Raw genomic sequence first — 27,559 nt, 5'->3', positions numbered from 1 at the left:
TGCAGCTGTGCTATATACACCTCTCGTTCTTGAGCTAGTTTGGCACGAATAAGCTCTTCGAGACTGTTTAGTTTGGGCTCCTCGTTGATTGGTGATGTGATTGTCTCGTGGTCTGGGAGCGAGAATTTGAGTTCTTGTAGCCGTTGTGAGAGTTTGGCGTTTATGGATTGTGATTTGTCGGTGAGGATTTCTGTTATGGATGGTTGTGCTTGTGCTGTACTTGGCTCGTTGACTAAAGTATGGTTTGAGGTAGTCATTGGCGGTGATGCTGCCTTGTTTACATCACTCGTATTAAACAATGCTTCGACTTTGGGGCTTGAAATCGACTCTGCCACATCTCGATGCTCTTCGTCTTCCTCATGACGTCCAGGCCTTTCACTCCCGTTCTCATTACTATGACCATTATATTCATGAGGATGTTTACGTCCTTCATCTCGTCGCATACGACCTTTATAATCACCAAGCCTTTTTCTCTTCTTATCAGAGGTCTCACTCCTTCGTTTCTTGCCTCGACTCTTATCATGATGCCTGCTCGAAACGTGACGATTACCACTTTTATGTTCAACACGATCATCACTTTTTCGGCTTGGATGGATAGGAGACCGTGAGCGTGATCGTGATGGAGACCTGGAACGAGATTCGGATCGTGTTATCGAGTTTTGGCGTGTGTGGTCTCTGCTATTGTCGGGATGTTCGTTTCTCGAGCCGGGCTGAGACAAGAAAAACCCGAGGACAATCAGTCTGAGAATACCAAGAGTCAACGATGGTAATGATTTTCGCTTACTATGGAAGGATACTGAACAGTAGCATCATATGCCTCAATATCGAATGGCGAAGATGCAAAGGCCACCAGTTCGTGGACAAAGAGTTCGGCATCCTCAAAAACAAAGTCGGCTAGGAGGGCTATTGCCATGTCTGATTGTAGATCGAATCTGGATATGGAAAATGTAATTAGAGATTTTGAAGGTGTTTTGCAACAGATCAATGCATCGCTTGCAAAAAAACCGTACAGCGGCGGAAAAAACGAGACATGACTTCTCTTACTTTTGCATCACAGCCAGCACATAATCTTTAACCATTTCCACATTATCGTCTCGTAAAAGCACACGAAGTTCTCGACGAATCCATGGTACTAGACGTTGTAAGCGGTCTGGTTTACCAGCAAATAATTCTGGACCTAGTAAAGCGAAAATGAGAAAAGAAAAGAAGCTAAGGGACCTGTACGTGAAAGTCATCGTTGTTTCGCAACAAACTGCATAACTCACTAAGCTCTTTGTACTTGGAATGTGCCGAAGTTCGCACATGTCTAGCTCGAAGTTTGTATCTATAGACCTCCCGACGACGTTCCATTGCTGCTTCATTTGCGATATCTATTTGGTGAGTCTGGCGTTGACCCCAACGCTGTTCTCGTCTTGGCATTCTGTCACGTCTGAGACTGTTGTTTGAGAAATGGACGGTTGTCCATGAGTTTCATATGTAAGAACAAAAGGGAACATTCAGGGAAAGGCGTACTGAGAGTTCCATGGTTGACTACATACAAGGATTCCGTGTTAGTCATTATTTGTTCCACAACTTATGAAAAACCCAACGCAAGCGTCCAAACCACAGCTATAAGTACCTTCTAGATGACTCCACAATCCTGATATCCCCATTCTCTTTAGCCTTTCGGAAATCAAATCTCGTGAATTGATCAATAGATTTGATTTTGTGGACTGCCACATCGAAAGCTGACTTGCAGAGCGGACATCGTAGTGACGTGAGTGCCCAGCGTCCGATACATGCGAAACAGAATGCGTCTATGATATAAATAATCGTTGAAGTTTTGTAAGTTCACCTGTCCAACATTTGATAACATTGATGATCAACAAAGCTCGACAGACAACAAGACTCACGAAAGCAGTTTTCTAGCAACGTCTTGTCCTCATAATCACCCAAACATATGGGACATGAATCGTTCGAGTCTCCTGATTCCTTGACTTGATCGTCGACATCTTCTTCCTGTTTCTTTATTTGAGAGCTGCTCGTGCTGGTCGGTACGAACAGGGAGCGTTTCCTCTTCTTTGGCTGCTGTTCCTGCTGCTGTAGCTCCTCCTCGTAGGCTAAAGACGGGAGCTGGAACTGAGCTCCATAATTCATCTTTGTAGTGTTCACATTGAAATGTAAGAGTTCGTGATGTAGGAAAGACGCAATGATGATCAACTAGTTCAAGGGTTCAAAAATGGAAGGGGCTTATCCTCTAGTTTCTACTGTACATGATGTTTATACGGCATGTGCTTTGAAGTCAAACATGACAACAATAGATTATATGAGATCGCGACCGACCAGCACCAACAGCAACATAGTAGATTTATACAGCGTGTTTCAGCGAAGAGTCTTATTCTTCCTATGAGACAAAGTTAAAGGTTAGTTTCGCTCTTTGACGATCAGTGAAAACACAGGCAAAGTTAGTTACTTACACTCCACACGTACGTCGGCATCACGTTACACTTAATTCACCCAGTGATTTAGCACATAGGGCTACGACTTGATATTATCAAACAAGCGTCTTCTACAGGAAGTGTAAAAGTTAACGTCAGAGTCAGATCAACAAATCGGAGGACAATATCTTTGTAGCGAGAGGAAGACAAGACAGCCGTCTCTTGCTCAGCACAACGATTAGAGTAACTTACACTTAGATATGATCACAGTATGGTGATGCTCGTTTTCTTGCGCTTTTTAAAGTTCACGTGAATTAAGCAGAACATTTGAATTACAGCACTCCGCAGCAATATTTGGCAGTATGTTGTTATAAAAATATATGACTTCTGACATATAATTGACTTCTAATCATTCACCGGACTATGCAAGCCACGTCTAGCAAAACGCGACGAGCACTTGAACCATCCCAAAGACTTCAACGCTTGCCTACATTCACAGAATACGAAAGTAATCTCAACAAAGGCACAAAGTACTTGCATGAGATCTGTTATGTACATATGTCCTATGTGTTTGCTCCCTCTTTGAATTCTATATACCCACTACAAACCCGCCTTCAACCTCACTCCTTGTCATCCAAAGCAGCCTTCTGCATCTCTGCTTCCTTCTGCAACAACTCCCTCTTCCATCTCTTTTGCCTCCATCCAGCTCCTTTTACATACACTAGCGCAATCAATCCCGACGACGACAAAACAATCAATGCGAAAATCGTCATTGTCCATCCGTTTCCTATTGCTCGTATGCAGGGGTATATTACTGCTGTCGCTATAGCACCGCTGTAGTAAGAAAGGAGAGTGTGTTAGTTAAGTAATGTGGACAAATGCTCAAAAAACGACAGACAAGGACACACCAGATACATCTAAACAAGTTATTAGATGCTATCGCAGATGCAGATCTTCCAGGATGTATATCAACCAATAACGTGTTGTAAGAGTTGAAGCTTCCACTAGTGCTCAATCCAACTATTGGCAAAGAATACGATTAGAACGAGATTGGGGATTTTCAGCTTCAGCCAAACCACTGAAACTTTCTTCGACTTGAAAGATAAATATCAGCATACTCACTCAGAAACTGAAGAGCCAAAACAGCAGGCAACGGTGCAGCGTACTCCAGCATCCAGCCATACGCCGTGATGGAAGCCACAAAAAGCAGCATGGGGTATATAGCCGTTTGAAGCCTTGATTTTTCAATGGGGAATGGTTCTCCTTCTTTCAAGCTTGCTTTTGTCCTCTTGTGGTTGTAATCTAGTAGCTGGCCATTTAGTCCACTGCCGAGAACGTTTCCAAGACCTAAATGGTCGTAAAGCGTCAGTATCTGTTTTCGCTGTACTCAACGGGACTTGCTGAGAAGCCATACCGTTTGCAATATAGCACAATCCAGATTGGAACGTTGTGAGTCCGTAAATGGTGGTATACAGCTCACTCATTGGAGTGATTACAGCATAGAATGCCTATGTGTTTGAAGAGCGTGAGGAGGAAATCTTGCATGAATAAACAATCAGCGATTACGCATTTTTTTGCGTCTTAACCCCCAACAGAAAGAAACTCCAATCGTACCGAGAAGATCATACTCGAGTGAAACAAGATACAAAACACTTCAATATCCAAAATTAAAAGAGCAGGAGCCAATGGATTGACCATCTTTTTCGGCTTGTTTTCCGGTTTAAAAAGCTGTTCCTTGGGTAGCGGTGGTGCTTTGCGAATCTTGTTTAAGAGGATATCGATCAAGGAGTATCCAACTCCTTGTTTGCCGTTCCCGACAATGGAGCGCAATGTTTCAGGAAGAAAAAAGAATATCAAGATCATGAGCACACTAGATTGGTATAAACCGAGTTAAACCTTTGGTAACTCGATGAGACGAGAGTCATGTGCCAAGTCTTCAAACAAGTCTCTTACACTGTCAGAACGGCGAGCATGGTGAATATTTTATGCCAGCCAGCGAATTGACTGATTACACCACCTAGAAATGGAGCGAAAAAACTCAACACGCGTAACACAATCAATTGCATATAGCCATTACTGACCAATCGTTGGACCAATGACCGGACCGAGCAGCATTCCCATCTAAATAATCCAAAGTGTGACATGAATATCAGAAATCTCCAAGTTTAAAGAAGCAAAAGTGCAACACCCTTACACCAAAGTAGCCCATTCTTGATCCTCGATTCGCCGTCGTGGATATATCAGCTATCGTACCAGCTATCAAAACCACATGTTAAATTAAAGATCATCAAACCCGTTCAAAAAGAACAATCAAAAGATGAAGATGAAACACTATGAATGTCTCGTCCTGATATACTCACCTCCAACAGCAATAGTAGAAGCAGATCCACAAGCCTGCACAACCCTCAACACCATGAGCCACGGGAACGAATCAATGAGCGACAAGGCAATACAAGCAACCACATAAACAGCCATCGTCGACAGGTATATCGTCCTCCTTCCATAACGATCCGAGTATGCCCCCCATACAGAGGGGGCAGTAGCTTGAAAGATCATGAATACAGAGACAGTTAGATTGACTGTGGCGGCAGATACGTTCAAGTCTGTAGCAATGTCGTTCAGTGCAGGGAAATAGATGTTTGCAGTTAGCGGTGATATGAATGAGGCAGCAGCACAGACAAAGGTAATCAGGCCTGGTATATTGGATTGTTTGGAGAAGGGAATGGTTAGATTTGGAAAGTTTGGCAAAAAGAGTGACTGTAAAGTTGCTTGCTCCAACAAGGGCTCAACACGATGACAGTGACTACCTTCACGACCTCCCATCCATGGTGACTCCTTGTACATTTTGGACATGCTGATGACAGATGTCTAAGCGACCATTGTTGTGGGAATGTGTTAGAATTTAGAGCCTTTGGTCGTTGATCCAACCTTCTCAACATCCGGTAATGAGGACTTACTCGTCTGTTAGGTTCATGTATATGCAGGGCTAGATTCTTTTCATCGTTCAAGATGGTGGTTGTGGACGAATTAGTAGGTGTGTGATGCTCGTCCTTTGAATCACCGAGATCAATGTCATCGACACTCAGATCCAGTTCAGCATCGGGCGATGGGGACACTTGGTTTAGAGCAGCGACAGCACCAGTTTCTAGTAGGACATTTCGTAGGCTCTCAATTGAAAGTCGTGGTGGTGAATGTTGATGAGAATTGTCGTTTGGGGACAGGGACAGTCCGGAAGAGGACATGAGGGTATCAGAGTAGCAAAATTATGTATGGAGAAGTAGATTATAGTAGTAGATAATCCTTCCGAGAGACCGATCGTATAATGGTATAAGGGAGATCTAGCTGATCGTGGAAAACCTATAATTTTTTCAAAGTTTACGCTACAAAAGGGGACCAACCAGAAATGACGACTTTCAACTCCGAAGAAAATTTGACGAGCGAGATCAGTCGGTAACGAGAACGTATAATATAAAAGATCAATTGGATCCTAGCAATGACATCAACCACAAAATAGAGCATCCGGACTGCAACATTATTTCAGCTCAGGCGACAAACATATCGTCGAAAGTCGAAAGATAGGTCGATACGCGTCATGATGTGATAATGAATGGAATACACGGTCCGACTTTCTTCATCACATCCTACTCGTTCGGATCGATCAGGGAAGCAGGATGTATTTACTGGAGCAGACCCTCTTCTGTGACTGAACAGATTCAACTGCCACTTTTGACATAACGCATAACGCCAAGCTAAACTATAATCCATCAATCTATATCTTGTAAGCTTCGTGATCATCTGTTACCAACTTTCACCAACATTGTACTAAAGTTCGTCATTTGATCCATGCATAGATCCAGAAACATGTCTATTCCGAAGCCATTCCCTCGGCGTCAGTTAGGAAAGGACGGCCCCATGGTCTCTGCTATTGGTTTTGGTGTAAGTTATCATACACGAAGATCATCATTTTGCCATTTGATGTTGGTTCATGTACATGTGCATCTGGGCTGCCTTCAATGAATGCCTATTTATGTACCAAATTGCATCTTCTTTAACTATCAAAGACTGCAATTCTCTACATGTTTCAAATGTTTAGCAAATCATCTATACTGTTTCGAGAGATGCAACCGTGCTGCAGTCAAATTCACGCTATCTGTCATATTTAGGCAATGGGACTTGCTCCTGGTCATGGGGCCATTCCAAGTGAAGAAGACGCCATCAAACTTTTAAACCGTGCTATCGATCTGGGATGTACGTTTTGGGATACTGCCGATATTTATGGATCTGGCCACAATGAAAACACACTATCGGTATGCCAAGGCTGTTTGTCAATCAATATTCTCCTGAGCTTCCTTTATGGTTAAAGCTGTCAACTCACACTACGTTGCACAATCTTGTAGAAAGTATTGGCCACTCGTCGAAGCAAGTGTCTTCCTTGATTTCCTCGAATAACGCTTCAGGGCTTTGCAACCAACGACCTCAACTAAAGCCTTTCATCACATCACCTAGATGAAGTCTTTCTCTGCACGAAATTCGCACTCGCAAACAACAATGGCGTATTCAGCCTTCGAGGTGATGCTGCCTATGTCCGTCAAGCTTGTGAAGCGTCATTAAAACGTTTGGGAGTTTCTTCTATCGATTTGGTAATACAGTTTTCTTTACGTTGACTTACGCACTAGTACTAAAAGCTCAATATCCCAACCCTTTCTGCTCTAGTATTATCAACACCGTGTAGACCCAAAAGTCCCTATCGAAGAAACAGTCGGAGCAATGAAACAACTCGTTGCCGAAGGCAAAGTCAAATACTTGGGTCTCTCTGAATGCTCGGCAGCTACACTCCGCCGTGCACACAAAGTGCATCCGATAACTGCCATCCAAGTTGAATACTCTCCTTGGGAATTGAATATTGAAGAGAATGAACGATTGGCTACGGCTCGTGAATTGGGAATTGCTGTTGTTGCATATTCACCTTTGGGTAAAGTGTTTGGAAGGGAAAGAAGAGTATATTTCATCCTTAAACATTCGGTATCTGCTTTTCGCCGTTACTTATATCAAAAAATCAATCTTTCTCTATAGGACGAGGATTCTTGACTGGTGCAATCAAGAAACCCGAAGACATGGACGCTGTACGATTGACATGGCCACGCTTCAAAGGCAGCAATTTCATTGAAAATTTGAAGATTGTTGATGCCTTTTCGGAAATCGCCAAAGTCAAAGGGTACGTCTTGTTGTTGCGCAAGCAGTACGAAAAATTTGCTCAAATCGTTACGGAGATGTGTTGATTTCCTGATCTAAGTTTCACCTGCTGGTGAAAGAGACATTGCTCTATGAATGAATTTTATTGTCCGATTTGTTATAGCTCTTTTTGTCGATTTCAATCAACATGCACGCAAGAGACTCAAATATCCTATTTCCACTCATACTTTAGCGTCACTCCAGCCCAACTATGTCTAGCATGGTGTCTCTTCCAAGACCCGCTAGTCATTCCAATCCCTGGCACAACAAAAGAGTCTCGTTTGGTTGAAAATTTATCTGCCGTGAGCATCAACTTTACCAAAGAAGACGATGCTAAAATCCGAGATATTTTGAAACGGCTTCCTCCAAATGGTGATCGATACACTCCAGAGCTTATGAGTTTGGTGAATGTTTGAGCAGGAGGCATCATCACGCTTTTTAAGTCAAATAAACGGTTGTGTTGCCCAGAAGGATTTTGTGGGTTCATCATGTTGAAGCTGGTGCTTCTGTATTTGTCCATCTTTTTATGTGGTGGAGGCGTTGCAATTCGGAGTTGCTGTTGACAACAATGGTAAAAGTACGCAACAGTCCATTTCAAAGTACATTCTTTAGTTCTAATAGCCCATTTACAAACATTTCTTTGTTCATTCGGCCCAGATATATGTAGGCGACGCGTTTACCGATCCATGTTCCAAGTCTTCGCTGATGACGTAGGTGATAATGTGTCCTTGGTGTTGTTCTGGTCAGAAACATCTCGCTGGTGCGAAAACATCAAGAAGCAAGAAGTCAGTCAAGAAGCTAGAGGTTTCCCACTGGACAAGACCTGATACCTTGAGCAGTGAATACTATCGCTTGTACGGGGTCTCTTACTCTCTCAGTGGGAAACTGTCGTGGAAATAACAGGAGGTTCTGACCATCACTTTTAAGCAACACGGAGAGGTTGTTTGGGGGACACGAGCCAGAACATGACAATCATCTGATACCTTTCATCACCTGGCTGCCTTTTCTACTAAGCGATCGGGCTCGTTTGCAATCACCAATGGGTAGATCTACTTTTCATTTGCAAATTTTGGATCATTACAAGTTACCAAACTCCAAAGACACACAACATGACATTTGACTCTATTTTCATATATGGAACTCGAATCTGGCCTGAAAATGACTTCAAATTGAAGTTGATCACTGCTTGATGTTGCAGCTTTTCACTATGGTGGTTGCAAGACAAGATAAGAAGATCACAACCAAAGCTTCTAAAGCAGTTTTGTGTGAGAGTGTTGAGATACTGAAAACGTGGTGATCTGTACGTTCCACCTACTTGTCTCATTTTACTGAGAATGACAGTTTTGCCTGTGAACGCTCCTCACCGACACCCCATTATCTTTTAAAACACTTTGTCCTCACCTAGTTTATTTCACACCCGTTTCCGACAAACCGGACACCCTGAATAGTGGCAATGCTCGCTCAAGCTTCCCATTTTTTTCCCTCTCACATCATAACAGAAACCATACCTCAGAGTGGAGATGCTGAGAGGAATGCCATTGAAGGCTGGCATTGTTGCCATGCTAGTACTAGGTTTCCAAAACTCACATGCATCCCAATGCTATACCTCTCCAGCAGCTACGAGAACGAGTAAAACCGCGCCATCCTGCAAGACAATTGACAATGCTTGTCAAGAGCACTGCGCATCGCTGGGCAAGAGCTTTTCGGTAAGCTCTCTCTTGGTATTCAATTTTCGATACGGAATATTCTTATCTCTTTTTCTAATCACATCTGTTTGTCTCTATGTGCTATTGTTACTTTAATTTTGCTATCTTGGTGTTGTACTACAAAGGCTACATGCTCACGCACGCTTATCTGGCCAACATATAAGTGGATACTGGAATGCTCGTGCCAGGACGAAGACCATAGTGAAGCTGTGATCAAATTGACTGCTGATTCCGGATTTGTGAAAGCCTCTTGCGAGGGTTTTGCACGTGCTACCAAGGTTTGGTAGATAGCGGGCTTTTGCCAGTGGTCTAGTTTCCGCTGCAAGTATGCTAACAGGTTGCCAATCTTTTAGACCATTCCTCTTATACCTGACGAAGCTCCAGAGCATTTCCTCGTCCAAAGACATTTTAACAAGGCTACTGCTTCGTGAGTTTTCTCAGACCTTGCCAGTGCCATTATCGACTACTCTGATCTCATTGGCGTCTTTTTTTAGTCCAACTCCCGCAAACACGTGTGAAATCGCCCACCACAAATGGATTACCTGTCCTGCACACGAAATCTGTCATGCTCATCACTGTATATGCCAATCTGGAACTCACACATTCAAGGAATGTAAACCGGGTTGGAGCTGTGCACCGAACGGCCAAGGATGGAACGATTGCGTATGTCTTGGATGCCAGATTAATATGTTTACGTGCGAGATTTGTCGGAATGGAACTATATGTGAACCAGTGGGGATTCATGGGCATTTGCATAATCAGTGTGTTGTTCCGCCACAGTGAGTAAGACGGTAGCTGCTTATTTTTTTGGTTTGGTAAACACTTCGTGGAGTTTCTGTCTATTTTAACTCAAAGCTATCTTCCAAAGACCATCTCCTAATCCATCTCCAAAGCCATCACATATCCATAAGTATGTATCACGGCAGGAGATATTGTTTTGGAGTTGAGCCTTTGTTTCAACACCTATCACCCTTTTCAAAAGGCCATCTTCCAAGCCATCTCCAGCACCATCATACAAGTAAGCAGGACGGCCGGTGTTTTTCTTGGTTGAATAACAACAATATGGTGGGCTTGGTCCAAATACTAATCACTTTATACAAAATAGGCCATCTCCCCATCCATCTCCAGCACCATCATATCAACACAAGTAGGTGTAGAACCGCGAGGTCCAGGCCGTTCTTTCGATGTGCAAAACTTGGAAGTAGTGTATTGTCTTACCACGTCTTTATCTTCTTAGACCATCTCCAAAAGCATCTCCCAAAGCATCTCCCAAACCATCCCCAACACAACACATATGCAAACTCCACCATGGTACAACAGTGACCTGCTCTCCGTACGAAATATGCACTTCCGCTGGCTGTCAATGTCAAATCGCAAAGGACAAATTCAAGATCTGTACACATGGATTTACCTGTGGCGGTGGTAGTATAGCAGGCAATTCAGGTCACAACAACTGGAATCACAGCTGGAATCAATGCCAATGTCTGGGGTGCCAAATAGATGCACATACGTGTGAAGTATGTACTCACGGCAAGCAATGCGGTGGTGGCATTAAAGGCAAAACGCAAAACAAGTGCATGTAGGGTATGTGTGCCAGAGAGAGCACTTTAAGCAAAACGTATCTTAAAATTTTGCTGCATTTTAGGGAGTTTTTTTGGAGACAAATATTTTGGACACAAAGAGCCATAAATCTAGCAAGCAAAAGCGGCCTTGTTGAAATTCGTAGTATCGAAATGATTCCCCAGAAAAATGAAAGATCCCGTATCAAATGTGCTTGCGTTACTTTATGGACCAGAGTTGTTTTTTGGGCAGGTTTGTTGGCCAAAATTGAACAAAGACTTGTTTGCTTAGGTAGCATCGTATACGGAGAACTAGTGAAATGGTGCTATTGATATCATCTTGAGTATCAGACAGGGACGCAAAAAATGCAGATTGAAGCCTCGGTTCGAAGTATGGGGCGAATTGCGGCGCAGTATGAAATTGAGCTGAACTAATTACGACAAGAGAAAAGAGTGCAGATTCAACCGCCGAGCGCGTCGTCATGGTACGTACCATAGAATCGATACGCGGCTAGCTTCTTTGTCATGAACGCCACCACATCGTTTTCCTCACGATCGTGATAATTCCGATTTGGCAGAAACTCTTCTCTGAATGGGCTAATTTCAAGCAGAAACTCTGTCGACTTTCGACAGGGTCCTCCACTATGGCCATCGTATCTGCATTATCGATCTTGTGAGCTATCGATCTTGTGAGCTGTTGGGTTTCAGATTCACCAAAGATGTAAAGCCTCAATGAAACGGTTGGGAGGCTCCATTATCGATTTGGTAATGCAACTTGTGTGCCAATATAAGTTTTTTCTTTCGTTGTTTGTTGTTGCTATATAGTCTAGCTACATTGCTACATCTAAATCAAAAACAAAACCTGCTTCAAGGACAATCTCATATCTGCAGGGGGCCAGCATTACCAAACGTCTTGGAGACGCCAAAGCCCGATTAATGAAAGCAGTCATGTCACTGAAGGAAAAGTAGAAATGCCTGGACCTGAGTGGTTTCTCTCCAGCCAAACTCCGTCGAGCACGTGAAGTGCACCAAATGTTCTTGCTATACAGCTTGAATACTGACCTTGGGAATCCAATTTTGAGGGATATGAACGATCGTCGTACTGCGAGGGAATTGGCGATTGCTCTTGTTGCGTATGCGCCTTTGGGCAAGTGTTTGGTGTTTGGTCATTGGAGAAGAGATAGAAGAGGAAGAAGACTACGCTCATTCTTCGGGATCTGGTGTCTTTTTTTGCTTCGGTTTGAACGACATTAAAAACTTCCATTTTTTTCTTGACTTTTTCTGCAATCAATAATGTTTGTGCAATCGATGTTTATAGATTATTTAGTTGAATAAATAGAGGGCCTAACGAAATTTGCCAACGGTTCTCGAACGTAGGTTGCGAATGCTGCTCATTCTCGCTCCGAAACAAGTTGATTTCAGCGATATATAAAGAGTTGTGTTATTTACCAAATCTACACAATATAACAAGAGGATGCGTTTTTATGTAGAATTGAAATATGTTAAATCGCTTAATATTCTATTACAAGAATGGAAGAGTGTTAGCAAAATGCGAAAAAGGCAACATTTGAACATCAGCCCAATTTACCTTCTTCGCCTTCTTCCTCGCCTTCTACAGAATCGGTTCCAACCTCTTCGTAATCCTTCTCCAAGGCAGCCAAATCCTCACGGGCTTCAGAGAATTCACCTTCTTCCATACCTATTCAAGCAAAGACAAAAAAGTTAACGACTAGAGCATCGATAACAACACCCATTCGACGTAAACTCAAGAGCAACTTGGCTTCGATACATACCTTCTCCGACGTACCAGTGCACGAAGGCACGTTTGGCGTACATCAAATCGAACTTGTGGTCAAGACGAGCCCAAGCTTCAGCGATGGCAGTGGTGTTGCTCAACATGCAGACAGCACGTTGGACCTTGGCCAGGTCACCTCCAGGTACAACGGTAGGAGGTTGGTAGTTGATACCGACTACGGGAAAAAAAGAAAGGAGTCAGAAAGAGTCTATCCGCCTTTATTAATATGCATATTTTGCTTACCCTTGAAACCAGTTGGACACCAGTCAACGAATTGGATGGTTCGCTTAGTCTTGATGGTAGCAATGGCAGCGTTGACATCCTTGGGTACAACGTCACCACGGTACAAGAGACAACAAGCCATGTATTTACCGTGACGGGGGTCACATTTAACCATCTGGTTTGCTGGTTCGAAGCAAGAATAGGTGATTTCAGCTACAGTCAATTGCTCGTGGTAGGCCTTCTCGGCCGAGATTACTGGAGCATAGGTGACCAATGGGAAGTGAATACGGGGGTATGGTACCAAGTTGGTTTGGAATTCAGTCAAATCTACGTTCAAGGAACCATCGAATCGGAGAGAGGCAGTGATGGAAGATACTACTTGAGCGATGAGACGGTTGAGGTTGGTGTATGTTGGACGTTCAATGTCCAAGTTACGACGGCAGATATCGTAGATGGCTTCGTTATCAACCATGAAGGCACAGTCAGAGTGTTCCAAGGTGGTGTGGGTGGTCAAGATGGAGTTGTATGGTTCTACTACAGCGGTGGATACTTGGGGAGCTGGGTATACCGAGAATTCCAATTTAGACTTCTTGCCGTAGTCGACAGACAAACGTTCCAACAAGAGAGCACCGAATCCAGATCCAGTACCACCACCGAAGGAGTGGAAGACCAAGAAACCTAATCGATGAATTGTGAAGGTGTGAGTAAGAGGGCAAAAAAGCGAGGTAGGGGAAAGCGAATGACCAGGAGGCTGGAAATGGTGCGATTGCTCGTAGTGATGAACATCCCATATCAAGATAACCTTCATCCTCGACATGCGCAACCAACAAAAAAATCATGTATTGCAACCACATACCTTGGAGACCAGTACAGTTGTCAGCCAATTTACGGATTCTGTCCAATACCAAGTCGACGATTTCCTTTCCGATAGTGTAGTGACCACGAGCATAGTTGTTGGCAGCGTCTTCCTTTCCAGTAATCAATTGTTCAGGGTGGAACAATTGACGGTAGGTACCAGTACGGACTTCGTCAACGACGGTGGGCTCCAAGTCGACGAATACGGTACGTGGTACGTGCTTGCCAGCACCAGTCTCCGAGAAGAAGGTGTTGAAAGAGTCGTCACCACCACCAATAGTCTTGTCAGAGGGCATTTGACCATCAGGTTGGATGCCGTGTTCTGGTTGTGGGAAGGGGAAGGAGTGTTACTTTAATGACGAATATAATTGTATGTGTTGTAACTGTATATGCATCATCTCCTTCTTATAAAACTGCGCATCGTGTCATTTATGCAAAAACAACATGTGGTTGTTGCATGAAACGACGACTGATCCAACCCACTCGGGGACTTTTAGAGGATGGCAATACCATGTAACAGTATTGCCAATATTGATTAAACATTAATCTCCACCGTTCCACGTCTCCATTCACCAAAAACACCCTCATTCATGCAAACACACAAAATGTCATTTAATGACTACATACCAAGACAGTAGAGTTCCCAACAGGCGTTACCAATTTGGACACCGGCTTGACCAACGTGGATTGAAATACACTCTACGTAGGTACATTACATGGTTAGATATATATGAAACGCGCTTGTTATGTATTTACGAAAACAACATGTTTGTTTTTTGAATATTTCAGAGGGAAACGACGGTACAATACCTCTCATGATGGATGTATAGATTGATAGTAGATAGTAGTAGTTGAGTGAAGGATTTTATAAGGTCACTGTTATCGTTCCTTTGATTATGAAGGTGAAAACAGGTTGTTGTGAAGAGAAAAAGGTGAGGGAGTGAGAGATCATGCACTGCCTAACAAATTGGACCCTGAAAATATATTGCATCACATAAAACCGCGTACATCACATCCAACGTACTGCGGGAAGGCAGACAGTAGACGGGTCATTGCTCTTAGAATATTGTCTAGTATATAATCGTCTATTTTCCAGTGGTTCTTGTGCTTGTTGAACTTTTCTTGCGATACAGACGCGTTGTAAAGTCGTAGATAAATTCTTCATGCCAATATCAAAGTGTCTTTTGAATTACAGCTTGGTTCTCATTATATTGAGTGTGTTTCATCTCATAGCGTTAAACTGGCAACAATGTCATTATAATGTTCAGATCAAAGGCAACCAATACAAGAATGGCTGGCGATTGAGGCTTAAAATTCCAAGAACTATAATGCAAGTAACTTACAAAACCTGTACAGCTGCTTGCAACGCCAGATCAGAAGCTTGAGAGCAAACTCAGTTATGAGAATATAGTCTCTCTCTAGTGAGACTAGAGCAGAGGCATATCCACAAGATAAATTTAATGAGCCATTGCATTCAGATCAAGAGATGTACAAAACCTTTATATGCTTTGAAACCGATTCCCCAAACCTCACTCCTTCCAAGAGTCATCAGCCTGCATCTCTTCACGACCTAGATTGGTTATAGCCAATGTAGTCTGGAGAATACTCTGCGTCACCTCGCTCTTCTTCTCCCTCGAAAGAGCCACTGCAAGCCTGACAGCATTCTTTATCTGCCTTCCATTCAGAGCATGTTTACCCAATTCTTCATATACGACTTCGGTTGACACAGGAATGCTGACTTTTGCCATGAGATTCTTCCATATTTGTGTTCGTGCTAAGGTACAAAAAACCATGATATCAGGTGGAATGCGACGTATCATACGCAGCTCTTTGCGTGAATCGTATACCTGATGAATTCAGAGACTCATATCTAAGAGCCACCGTAACTCGACTCTCAAAAGCAGGATCAAATCTCTGCACCCTGTTTGTTGTCAAGAAAAGGATTCCTGGATGATACTCCAATAGTCGTAACATGACACACACCATTGCATTTCGTACAATGTCGGCGGTAGCTCGTTGCTCTAGGAATACATCGGCTACAACAAAAAGAACCGTTTGAAAAAAGCTTTACAATGATCGACATATAGACATCTAATATATCACCTTCGTCGAGTATTGCGATCGCATTCCAACCAGCACATAAATCCAACACGTCACTCAGCCTCTTCTCCATCTCATCAGGCGTTAACCCTAGCTCACCCATAGTGACATAGTATAATGGCCGATGCAGCACTTCGGAGATAGCCTCAGCAGTGAGCGTTTTGCCCACCCTATTATTATATAATGATGTCAGTGACTTCTTGGCATCACTGGTGACTGCTGCTTTCTCATAACGCGACATAACCAGATCTCACCCAGGTGGGCCGTGAAGCAGGAATACACTGCCTACAATGTATTGACGTTAATGCTTTTTCTATGCATCTGAATTTGACGCGCAGTAGCAAGATTGAAAACACATACCACCACGTTTGCCTCCAATAATATCCTCCGTATCATCATCACCGCCGAATGTTACCAGCGCTCGTATCAGCTGTTTACGTTCCTCAGCAAGCACCAACTGATCAAATGCCTTATCACTAAATTTAATATCCTCCAGTCCAGACACCAATACATGACCCCATGCTTTTGCCGAGAAACTGAATCCCACAATCGATGGGAAACAATACATGACTAATTCTTCAGGCACCGTGTCCCAAAGAACCATTGATTCTTGAGAATTGCCAGCAGTACTGCTACCACCAGCCTGACTATGTTTCAACCGTTTATATCGTCCTGCAGCTTGAATCATTGCAAGCGTAGGCTCATCTGCACCTTGAGAAGCATGGTGTCCTAATGAAGCACCCCTAGACGGATCAATCATAATACGACCTCCTTTGGGTAATAAGTTGCTTCCAGATCGAGACATCATTGATCCACTCGTAGACAAGCCAGATGTATGGATGAAGAATGTATGTGGAGCATAAGACAGGAATTGAGGACCTCCTTCAGCAATTGCCACATAACGTTGACCTCTCTGTTTGAATGTATCCAAGTCTTGCGATGTGGATGTATATGTCAATTCAGATAATGGTCTAGCACGGACACCAGTCCATCCACTTAGCACCTCTGTAAACCTAAAAGCAAAAGTATGGAACTTTGGAAATACGTTTCTCTAAGGACGACCAAAAAATGTACCTCACTGGCGAGAAATGCCCACCAAGCGTAATCACAAACTCCATTTCCCAGTGAAAACTCTTCTCTTTACCCATCAATGAACGTCGTTCTTCATAATACGACTCTGTTACCATAAACAATGCCATAGTTCCTCCCAAACTTGTAACTCCCTTAACAGGAACATCCGGTCTGTACAGCTCTGCTAGTCCATCAAATGCGATTGAACCCGTATCGATGAGTTCACGAGCAGCATGTATCTCATCACTATATATGTCTTCTATTTTCAGAATAAGTTCGTTCTGAAAGAAAAATTGGATATAAGCACCAACAAACGTAGTGACGAATCTGAAAAGCAACAAGATATTGTACCAGGCCATTAACGAGTATCGGCTTTGTCGAATCCGATATTTGAAATCCAAAACCAGACATTTGGTCTAATGCTCGTCGTTTCCAATATTGCGTAAATGATGACGATGGAGACTGCAGTCCATGGTTGTATTTGCTGATGGTATAATTCAGGCATCGTAAGCGACCCAGTATCAAATACAGTCGTTCAGCTGGGAATGACCGTAGTTGTGGGCTTCCCTGTGTAAAAATGCGTAAGTTTCGGAGAGCAGACAGTTTCAACAGACACAGCATAGTACTATGCTCACCAAGTATCTGCCAACAACAAATGGCAGACCAATTGAACCAGTTTCTTGTTTCGAGTCCTTAAATTCAAAGATGGTATCGTCTTTCGAGTTGCCCTTTACAAGAAAAGGAGCATTTAGTGCGGGAGGAGAAGAAGGAGCAGATTTATTCGGATTATTCGGCAATGGTTTTGTGTTGAGGTTGGATGGCTTTGGCTGAGGAGGTGGAGGAGGTGGTGGAAGTTGTTGATCCACCATTGGACTTTGTTCCAGGATAGATCTAGACCAGAATGAATTCAGAAATGATTGAATTGGGTGCCAAGATATGAAAAGTACAGAAAAGTGCCTCACCTGCAACACTTGCAAGCTAGCACGATGGACGGCAAGATCCCGAATTAGTTTCAGACGCTCTATGATGATCGAAACAAGCTAATGAGACTAGGGATGGGGTCTTTGGCACTTAAAGTTGGAATTTCAAGCGAGAGCGAGTTGAGCCCCGTCGAAATGATGAAATTCAGCAACCTTCTTCTCGCCACAAATTGCCAATCTCCGAAACTTGCCTCAAAGTGTTTTTTCACCAGTGAGAGAATTCCTATCCAACAAAGAGATGGTCTCAGAATGTACTTGATCTCAGGCTCTTGTAACGGTGTTCTAAGCTCTACAGTTGGATGATAAGTCGGTTTGCTACAACAAGTGTGATTGTTGATTAAATGGTTGATACACGTTCTTTGGGCAGTACGGACGCGTGACGCGTCGTAAACCAACAAATCCTTTTAAACTGAGTATGTGAATATGTTCCTCGACTCCCAGGACGTGTTTCGAACTACCATCGCGTTGAAATACCTACTTTTAAAAATGTCAATTAATACAAACAGAATGGCTGCCAACCACCTGACAGGACTGATACTGTGCATACTCATATCTATAGTCAGCTCCGATGATTTAATGCACCCATTCTCGATTTCCAGTAAGACAATTGTATCTTGGAATATTTTGCAGTCTTCACTTTCGCGACGTCACTTTATACATGTTAACCTTGCAAAATATTTAGTGGCTCCTGGCGCATCTGGCGAATGCTTTTACGAGAATATCACTATTGGAGTTCAAGTCACCTTCCTGTGAGCATCATGAAATCGAGCATTAGAGACTTGGACCTTTGGGAAACACCCTCATCGCCCGAGATTATTATCAAGATCCAATCTCCATTTACGAATCTTGGATCTCGTGCCAATTACTGTGTTTCTGAAACCCCATCACCAAACCACATCTAATTTTGATCATCATTTCATCACAACTAGATACGAGGTCGCTTCTGGCGAAGACTTTCTAATCAAGGCTACAATAACAGGACCACCACCAAGTAATCAAGTCATATATGATGAAGGTCGGCTAGAAGACGTAAGCTAGCAAAAACGGCCTTGACAACACTTTTACACCAAATGGTATCTCACCACGTTCTCGTCCCTGTATATAGGCTACATACAGTTTTGAAGTTAAGGAGGCAGGTGAACACGCTTTCTGTTTCGGTATGTCCCCTCGCTCCCTCACTCAGGCTGCTGTCATTATTCGGCAAATCTAAATCGACCCAAAATTCAATATCTTGCTCTACATTTCTACATTTTAGACAACTCGGTCGGCGAATCCTCATACCGCGACATAAATTTCAACATTGTGCTGAAAATACCACCAGGTATAAAGAACACCAGTACAATCTTGCATCAAGTTTTATCTCAACGCATCCTACTCCCACACGCACCACTACCACAGGTGTAACACCCCCAGAGGATCACCTATACACATCCTCAAACCCACACCCATCCCTCAACACATTCGGCCCCTCCAACACCACCGCAACAGGCCCTCCCTCGGCACTCGAAGCAGGAATAATAATACTCAGCGACAAACTATACACAGTCACCAAGCTCGTCGACTATTATGGCCTGCGCTTGCACAGACATCGATATATTGCCGACTCGTTGAATGACAGGGTACAGTATTGGGCTGTTTGTAAATCTGCAGCGCTGATTTTTTGGAGCTGGTTGTCGGTGCTGGCGATACGGAGAATGTTCAGTGATAGGGGGATTAGTGTGTAAAAAGGGTGTGGCATGTGCAGTGTGAGTAGTCGGACTTGTGATGGGTATTATCCATCAAGAAAAGATAGAGTTTTTTTGCAAGACAGAATCAAACGCAAATGTATATAATATGCCATAAGGGAGTTCTCATACAAATACATATGTCGAGATATTTTTAACAACTTTTCTACGTTTCAATGTGTGTGTGTGTGTTTGTCTCTCGTAACATGACTATACAAACTAATGCTCAAGCCAACTCTCCTCAGCGACCCCCCAACAAACAATATATTTACGTATATATGTGTGTATTTTCCTCGATTTTCTTTTAAACAATGACGTGGTGTTTCTCCTCCTTCCTACTCTAGCGAAATAGTATTAATATGTTCATACCCAATAGCCGACGCAACAGTTGGATGCACAGGATTTGCAATGACATTTCGTGGCACTAGTGAAAACTTTTCAAGTAGTTCATAATCGCTTGATGAATGACGTTGCTCTCGTGGTGGTGACGGTTGATAAATCGGTGGTGTCGGCATAGTGGCATCAATTGCATCCAAGTGTGGGAAGGGATTCACTATAGCTGGTGGTACTCCTAGTGCTGTGGCTGCCGTGCGATGACTATGGCTAGCATGACGACTCGTCGTGGTATTATTGACGGTACTGCTGCTATTATTAGGATTACGGCGACGTGATTTAGTACTAGCACCATCATCCTTCTTGGCTTTTTTGGATAAGGTAGGTGCACCACCGCCATCATCTACTTCTTCTAATACACCTCTCCTCCTCTTCTTTTTGGATGCTGAGATATGCATATCTATTCCTGCATCATCTAGCGTACCATCATATGGAACACCATCTTCACCATCAAACACATCTACATCCATATTACTTATAACATTTGGAGGTTTGGGTGCCTTTAATTTAAGCGTTCTTCCCGCCCCTTTGGATTCTTGAGGCGAGTCAGTAGGTGTGGATGGTTGAGAGTTGGATTTTAACTTAATGGTGAATTTTTTGTTACCAGGAGCCGTAGTAGCATCAACCACTTTTTTAGATTTAACTAGTAGATATGAGTAGTAAAGAGAATTGTCAAAAGTAGTTATTGATAACCATTGCGCAGAACAAAAAAATGATAAATGCTGGAAATCAAAAGCGTACCTCCACTAGCCTTCTTCTCCTCGTCCAAATTCCTTTCTACAAGCGCCTCCTTGACCTTATCACCCTCCTTGACTTGCTTCTCAACTGCAGTTGCCTTTTTAGGAGTTCGTTGTAATTCTGAAAAAAAGGCAAAAAATCCAAATTAAAATTTTTGCATCACAAAAAAAACCCCCGGACGTAGACATGCCTACAGCAGTGACACTCACCCTTCTTACCACCATCAGCTTCAGCTTTCCTTGCTTTAGCTTCAGCCTTCTTCCCTTCACCAACAACCATTTTCGGAGCTTCTATTACAGGTGTTGATGGCACTGCTTCCACTATCTGCGAAGGTGGCGGAGCAGGAGCAGTAACAAGTGCCTTCATTCGTTGCTTGAATGCTTCGGCTTTAGCTTGTGCTGCTGACATGACAGGAGTTACACTAGTACCAGTTGCAGCAGCATTCAACTTTGGAGTTGGTTTGGCAGATGTCAAGACTGATGAAGGTGGTTTACCAGCTACAGGCGTGATTTCAGTAGACGGCACAATACTGCTTGGTGCTGTTGAGTCTACTTTGGGAGCTGCTGGTAGCACCCAGCCTGTAACATCTATAGGTGAAGGAGCATGCCGTCTTTCCTCTCTCCATGCTTCCTTGCGTTTCTTAGACTCCCATTCGTGCCAATCTTCTATTGGTAATATGGCCTGTAATCTATAAGCAAAGAATGGCAAATAAAAGTCAGAAGGATGTCAACCAAAAAAAACTGAAACGCCTTTTGGTAGAACACCTACTCGTCAAGTTCACATGCTTGTGGCTCTTCACGAAAATACGGATGATTCAATGCTTCTTCAGCAGTTGGCCGTTTCTTGGGATCCATTTGCAGCAGCCATTCCATCAACTCGAACGCTAATTTCGACATAGTACTAAGGAAGAAAAAACGTGTTAGGAAAACATAGAATGATTATAGTTTGGAACACAAACGACATTGCCTAGGCTTCCCACAACTTACTCTTTGTATATGTGCAACTTGCTAGAATGTGGTGGTTTACCCTTGAGCATCATATCATACCACGGCAATCGATGCATATCAGGCCACGATCTACTATCAGGACTTCCACATATCTTGGTGATGGACTCGAGCTGAGTGATTTCAGATTCACCAGGAAAAACAGTCTTTCTGATGAAGAACTCCAAAAATACGACACTACATAAAGTTGGAAGGATTCTTGATGAGCATAGAGGATAGTGATAATAACAAGTCACATTATCATACCCTGCAGACCACATATCAATCTCAGCTCCATACTTTGTGGCACCCATCAACAACTCTGGTGGGCGATACCACAAAGTGATGACTCGATTCGTGTAGTCCATTTCACGTAACTGCCCTTTATGTGGCAAAGATTTTGCTAGATATCTAGCTAATCCAAAATCTGCAATTTTCAATGCTCCCTCTTTACTTATAAGCAAGTTTGACCCTAAAAGTTGAAATAAAAATGGTTAGAACTTGATGCGAAGAAAAAATCCATTGTATCCGCAGATTATACCTTTAAGATCTCGATGCATGATGTTTTTACTATGCAAGAATCGAAGTCCTTCAAACATTTGGAGCATTAGACATTTAATATGAGCAGGTGAGGGTTTGAAGGCTGTGTTTGCAAATAGACCAGTCAAATCATGATCCATGTATTCAAACACCAAGTCTATCCGATCTATGAGAAAAAACCGGTTGATGCTCGAATATCGAAGCGTAATCACTCAGTAGGTTCAATTACCTCTAGATGAGACAATCTCGTTCAACTTGACAATATTCGGATGATGCAATGTGGTCAAGATCTTGATTTCTCGAATACCAGTTATAGGAAACTAGTGGAAAAGTTCGTATTCAATGAAATTTCGAGAGCGACAAAATCCATATTCGTCCAAGGCATACCCCATCTTTATCAGGCTCAATTCGAACCTTCTTCAGAGCTACAAGAGCCTGATTCCTCTTATCTCTCGCCTTGTAGACTGTACCATATGTACCCTCTCCGACTTGATTCAGTCTCTCATAATGACCGAGAGTGGTAGTTACAGGAATGTATGTCAGCCTTGTGGGCTCATCCATACTAGCTTCCATCTCTTCCTTTGTTTGTGGAGGCTGATGCTGTTGATGCCAAGGAGAATTACTAGGCGATGGTGGAAATGGTGGTAGTTGTGAAGGAGGAATAGATTGTGGTGGAGGTGGCGGTGGAAGTTGTTGCTGTTGTGATAGTCTTTGCTGCTGTTGCGACATTTTAAACTGCTGTTGTTGAGATGGCAATGGTGCTGGTCCTGATTCCCATGCATTCGCTCTAGGTGGTTGATTATATACAGGCGGAGGTGGAGGAGGAGGACGATGAGGTATTATAGGAGGACCGCTATTACTACTCATTGCATTATTCATTGGTAATGGTGACGTAGCATCCCATGGATTAACTTGTCGTTTTGGCTGCGTTTTCGGTGGGAATGCGTGAGTTGGTAAAGTTGGATATTGACTTGTCGGTAAATTACTAGGTGGTTGTATTGGATGATCATGGCTTGTAGTAGTTGATGGCTGCTGTACTATAACCTCACTCGTAGTTATAGTGGTAGTAGTATCAGCTGCGCCATGAGACGATATTGATTCTACCTCCAATGGCGCTACTACTTTCTGATCACCGACAGCAGAATCAGCTGCAGCAACAGCCAAAGCAACAGCTGCAGCAGCATCCACCACTTGAGATGGCAACGGCATTTCTGGTAAAACTGCAGTCTTTGGCTTGTCTCCACTCAAAACAGCCTGTGCAGTCTTCTTCCAATTCGATTGAGGCTGTTTAGGTTTAGGTATCTTTTGTACAAAGTCATCACTGGGTGATGCACCTGCACTATCCGACAGCTTTGATTTAGGTAGAGCTGCTGTTGACTTGCTGAATGACATGGATATTTTATTCCTTTTCCCAGCAAACTTTGGTGCAGCTTTGGGCTTGTTGGAATCAGACGCAGCAGTCTTTTGAGGCATTCCACCACCTTGTTGCTTTTGTTGTCCTCCAGAAGGAGGTGCGGATAAGGATAAGCGTGTTGTGTCCTTGTCAACCTCCATATCATCACCCGCATTTCTGCTAACACTACTATTATTATTACTATTACTATGATTAAGATTGCTTGGTGATGCGAATGCAGGCATTGGAGGTGGCGGTCCGCGAACTGGTTCTCCTAGCATACGTTGTTGTGAATTCGGCATTGGTGGAGGAGGTTGTATAGGAGGAGGTGGTGGTACTCCATAACGCACTCCACCCCATGGCGGTATTGCTTGCTGCTGCGGTTGCTGCTGATGCATCTGATGTTGTTGTGGCGGTAATGGAGGTGGAGGTGCTGCCCAACCATTCATCGGAGCTTGCTGTTGATCGCCCTGTTGATAGTAAGCTTGTTCAGCAGACATAGGCATCCTTCCTGGATCTCCATATCCATTATTATATTGAGGATACGGCGGTTGTTGTTGATGCGGCTGCCATGGTGGTGGTGGATATGGCCCATTATTATATTGTTGCTGCTGGTGCATCTGCTGTTGTTGTTGATAATCAGGTTGTCTTTGATCTCCATGGTATTGACCATGTGGCGATCCATTGCCTCTGCTATTATTTTGGAATCTTCCACCTCCTCGATGGTTCTGATATGGGTTGTTGTCTCGTGGGCCTCTATTATTATTATCCCCCCAACCGTTATTTTGTCTGTGACCGGAGAAGTTGTTGCCAAATGCTTGACCTCTGCCTCGTTGCCAAGGAGCAGGAGCTCTGTCTCCATCCATAATCTAATGCAAGGTAATAAAATGATGTGGTTTGTCAAATCATAAGTTTTGGGGATTTTTGTGAAAACGAGCAACATGTCAAGCTGCGTCGGTCTCCGATTTGCTGCGAATATCATCTTGGAAAACATTGACTTGTACATAAATTGGCAGATTGGACATACCTTTTCCAAGCCGAGTTCAGAAAATAACGCTGAAAAGCAACGACTTGAGTGTGTTTGGATTGTTGCTTGTTGTATTTGAATCGAGCAACGGCGATGCTTTACGTCTCCACAACCGAAGCTAATATTGTACAGGATGGGACTAGACTAGATAGTCAATCAGTTTTATAATCTAGAGTCTGCTCAGCACTTGAAATCCAACAATGACCCACAGCGTGTGCAATGAAATCCAACCAGTCCAGTCCAAGTAGAGATCCAACAGAGTATCCTTTCTTGTATTCAGCCTTGAGCAAGACTCCTCTGGCCCGCACGCCCTTGATTACTCAATGTCAATAGCTGTCCAATGAGATGAACAATCAAAGATGTAATTGCGAAGTGCGAACTTTGTGTTCTAAGGGCAAACAAAGCAAAATGAAATAATCAAGTGCTAGGCGATGTCGCTGCGTCCTGCTTGCTCTGGTCTTCTGCCATGAGCTCCCAAAATATTCTTTGGGAACATCAGAGATGGTGATGTTGGATATATTACACGTTGCCCAGGTCTATAACCAGTCAAAAGAACGCGTGGCTGCGCGTATTTCTGCCATTGATTTGAATATTTGATGAGCTAGTATGAGCTAGTCCCGTTGCTCCTCCTTCCTCAAAAAGACTACGCCACGGAGTAAGCCTCCTCATCAATTCCACGTCTGGGAAGCGAACAAACTCGTCTCAGAACTCAGATCTAGAGACCAAGCATGACGGATTTGAAAGCGGTCGTCCCATCTGCTATTCCTCGAACTGCTTTGAGTGGCAGTCGTCCAAACACGTTCGCCTATGATACTTTGAAGGACAGAATGCCTGTACGTTCCATTCTAACTTTTTCATTGAATCTTATTTTGAAATGTGACATCTATCTAAGTTTCCCTTCCTTAGGTCACTTTGACTCAGGTGCATTGCCAAGCTTCAGACATCAGAAACGTGTTACAATTCAACAACTGACACAGCCCATCCTAGGCAATCGACGAATTGTCACGTTCATTCCATGAAGGCCAACCTGATGACGACAAGACTGCAAAAGTCAAGGCCATCATCGCTTCTCTCGGTGCTATAAAGTACGATCTTACCCACGACAAACCATTGATCCCATTGACAGATCATGCTGAAGATACTGAAGTGTGGAATTTCGTGTTGGCGCATGCATGGAAGGATGCTACTTGGTAAATTGAATGATCTGTGTGATGGCTAGTAAAGTGTTACGACTTGGACTCACAATTCCTGCACCAGGTACTCGGCTAGCTGGCTTTTCGCAGAATGCTACATGTATCGCAGGATGCAAGAAGCCGTCAACCTGTCAGGACTCAAGTCGTTGGACTTGTTCGAGAGCAAGAAACGCTCTGCTTTCAAGTAAATGTTGCCATCCTGTCAAGTTTGGGTCAACGTGCAACAATCTCACATCAAGTCTGTTCTCAGGGGCAGCATACCATCTGTTACAGGACTGGGAACGATTTTGAATGACTGGATCAATCCGCCACCAAAAGCTGGATTCCAGCATCATCAAAAAGGGTTTACAGATGAGGAAATCTTGTCGGACTTGCTTCAGTATACGCTGTAAGATTTAAATTATCGCAACAGCAAAATCGACTCTATAGACTCACCTTGGTTTCAACATAGTTGGGGCAACCAAGCTGATTTATCGTTACTAGTACATGCCAAACACGATGACATGCACAAAACTCAGATATCTACCAAAACTGGCCTGGAAGACACTCGACACAACATAATAGTCGATGATCTAGATCGTATCGTGCATTATCTCACCACTCTGGAAGGAGGGGTGGTTCACTTCGTACTGGACAATTCTGGTTTGTTACTTTTGCTTTAACTCTCTCGGTTGTTTGTTTTTCATGGACTATGTTTCCGTTTAGGTCTTGAATTGTGTGCAGACTTGTGTCTAGCCCATTGGCTGATGCACAAGGGGATTGCTAACAAAGTCATCTTTCATGGTAAATACAACTAAACTATATTGTTGATTGAGATTGCATTTACCGAACCAATCCTTAATTTGAATAGTCAAAAGCTTCCCATGGTTTGTTTCAGACACTACGAAACAAGACATTCATTGGACCCTCGAGCAATGCTCCGATCTTCCCGCACCACTACCTCATTTAGCAACGGCCTGGAGCAACTGGTTTGCCTCTGCCCGCTGGGAAATAAAAGCACATCCCTTTTGGACATCTCCATACGCATTCTATGATTTGCCGTCAGCAGCACCTCTCCTGTATCGTGAACTCGCAGGTGCAGACTTTGTCTTCTTCAAAGGTGATCTCAACTACCGTAAACTCACCTATGATTGTGTGTGGGAAACTACAATGCCTCTGTCAAAGGCCATTGGAAACGATATGATTCACATTAAAGGAGCAGTGCATAGAACCTGTAAAAGTGATGTTTGTTGTGGGTTGACGACTGCTCAGGAAGAAGAGTTGGAAAAAGAGGACAAAGATTGGATGGTGAATGGGAAACGAGGTGTCATTAGCGCCCTGTTCCATATCAACCTGGCAACATAGGATGTGGGAGTGGTGGGAATGTATCAGAAAATCTTTTATGAAAACTGAAATCCATTGTTAAATTAACATCCTTCGTTTTATGCTCATATACCATCAATAAAAATAGCTATATCGTGCACGATGTTTGGAGAGCACAGCCAACTTTGCGTCTTGGCATGCTTCCGCGTAGGCGGATAGATGTTTTGCAGTTTTAAGTGTGACCTAGTACAAAGCCAGGTCGATTCCACCATAGATTCTTTTTCAACTGTTTACATGTCGGAAGTTATTTGGAATGAGACACCTATCTA

General features: G+C 43.3%; 6 protein-coding genes across 6 annotated transcripts; 3 read left to right on the top strand and 3 right to left on the bottom strand.

The window, feature by feature from the left end:
• Positions 1–6,278: 6,278 nt before the first annotated feature.
• Positions 6,279–8,065, top strand: SmJEL517_g04116 (uncharacterized protein; the record flags this gene model as incomplete). The annotated part of the gene is made up of 7 exons (XM_031170044.1): positions 6,279–6,353; positions 6,581–6,724; positions 6,815–6,842; positions 6,924–7,057; positions 7,131–7,389; positions 7,491–7,632; positions 7,843–8,065. 7 exons carry the CDS (start codon positions 6,279–6,281, stop codon positions 8,063–8,065), a joined length of 1,005 nt encoding a protein of 334 aa, XP_031023956.1.
• Positions 8,066–12,425: 4,360 nt separating this feature from the next.
• SmJEL517_g04115 (uncharacterized protein) lies at positions 12,426–14,207 on the bottom strand (the record flags this gene model as incomplete). Its single annotated transcript, XM_031170043.1, has 6 exons — positions 12,426–12,433; positions 12,503–12,613; positions 12,708–12,884; positions 12,953–13,609; positions 13,788–14,108; positions 14,201–14,207. 6 exons carry the CDS (start codon positions 14,205–14,207, stop codon positions 12,426–12,428), a joined length of 1,281 nt encoding a protein of 426 aa, XP_031023953.1.
• A 1,108-nt stretch (positions 14,208–15,315) lies between these two features.
• Positions 15,316–17,826, bottom strand: SmJEL517_g04114 (uncharacterized protein; the record flags this gene model as incomplete). The annotated part of the gene is made up of 8 exons (XM_031170042.1): positions 15,316–15,560; positions 15,634–15,822; positions 15,890–16,056; positions 16,141–16,171; positions 16,247–16,899; positions 16,961–17,238; positions 17,309–17,524; positions 17,593–17,826. 8 exons carry the CDS (start codon positions 17,824–17,826, stop codon positions 15,316–15,318), a joined length of 2,013 nt encoding a protein of 670 aa, XP_031023954.1.
• Positions 17,827–18,444: 618 nt separating this feature from the next.
• On the top strand, positions 18,445–19,661 carry SmJEL517_g04113 (uncharacterized protein; the record flags this gene model as incomplete). Its single annotated transcript, XM_031170041.1, has 6 exons — positions 18,445–18,535; positions 18,620–18,686; positions 18,867–18,966; positions 19,043–19,094; positions 19,193–19,258; positions 19,336–19,661. The coding sequence occupies 6 exons, from the start codon at positions 18,445–18,447 to the stop codon at positions 19,659–19,661; spliced, it is 702 nt and encodes a 233-aa protein (XP_031023959.1).
• A 335-nt stretch (positions 19,662–19,996) lies between these two features.
• SmJEL517_g04112 (uncharacterized protein) lies at positions 19,997–24,574 on the bottom strand (the record flags this gene model as incomplete). The annotated part of the gene is made up of 9 exons (XM_031170040.1): positions 19,997–20,697; positions 20,796–20,912; positions 21,002–21,480; positions 21,561–21,692; positions 21,779–21,973; positions 22,043–22,247; positions 22,317–22,481; positions 22,545–22,635; positions 22,703–24,574. The coding sequence occupies 9 exons, from the start codon at positions 24,572–24,574 to the stop codon at positions 19,997–19,999; spliced, it is 3,957 nt and encodes a 1,318-aa protein (XP_031023960.1).
• An 889-nt stretch (positions 24,575–25,463) lies between these two features.
• SmJEL517_g04111 (uncharacterized protein) lies at positions 25,464–27,272 on the top strand (the record flags this gene model as incomplete). Its single annotated transcript, XM_031170039.1, has 8 exons — positions 25,464–25,568; positions 25,642–25,656; positions 25,723–25,925; positions 25,993–26,112; positions 26,179–26,316; positions 26,380–26,570; positions 26,634–26,711; positions 26,779–27,272. The coding sequence occupies 8 exons, from the start codon at positions 25,464–25,466 to the stop codon at positions 27,270–27,272; spliced, it is 1,344 nt and encodes a 447-aa protein (XP_031023957.1).
• Between the last annotated feature and the right edge of the window lie 287 nt (positions 27,273–27,559).

This window comes from Synchytrium microbalum, assembly GCF_006535985.1.
Source record: "Synchytrium microbalum strain JEL517 chromosome Unknown SmJEL517_scf0026, whole genome shotgun sequence".
Taxonomy (NCBI): domain Eukaryota; kingdom Fungi; phylum Chytridiomycota; class Chytridiomycetes; order Synchytriales; family Synchytriaceae; genus Synchytrium; species Synchytrium microbalum.
Note: the sequence above shows the minus strand (reverse complement) of the source record. Positions and strands in the feature narration are given on the sequence as shown.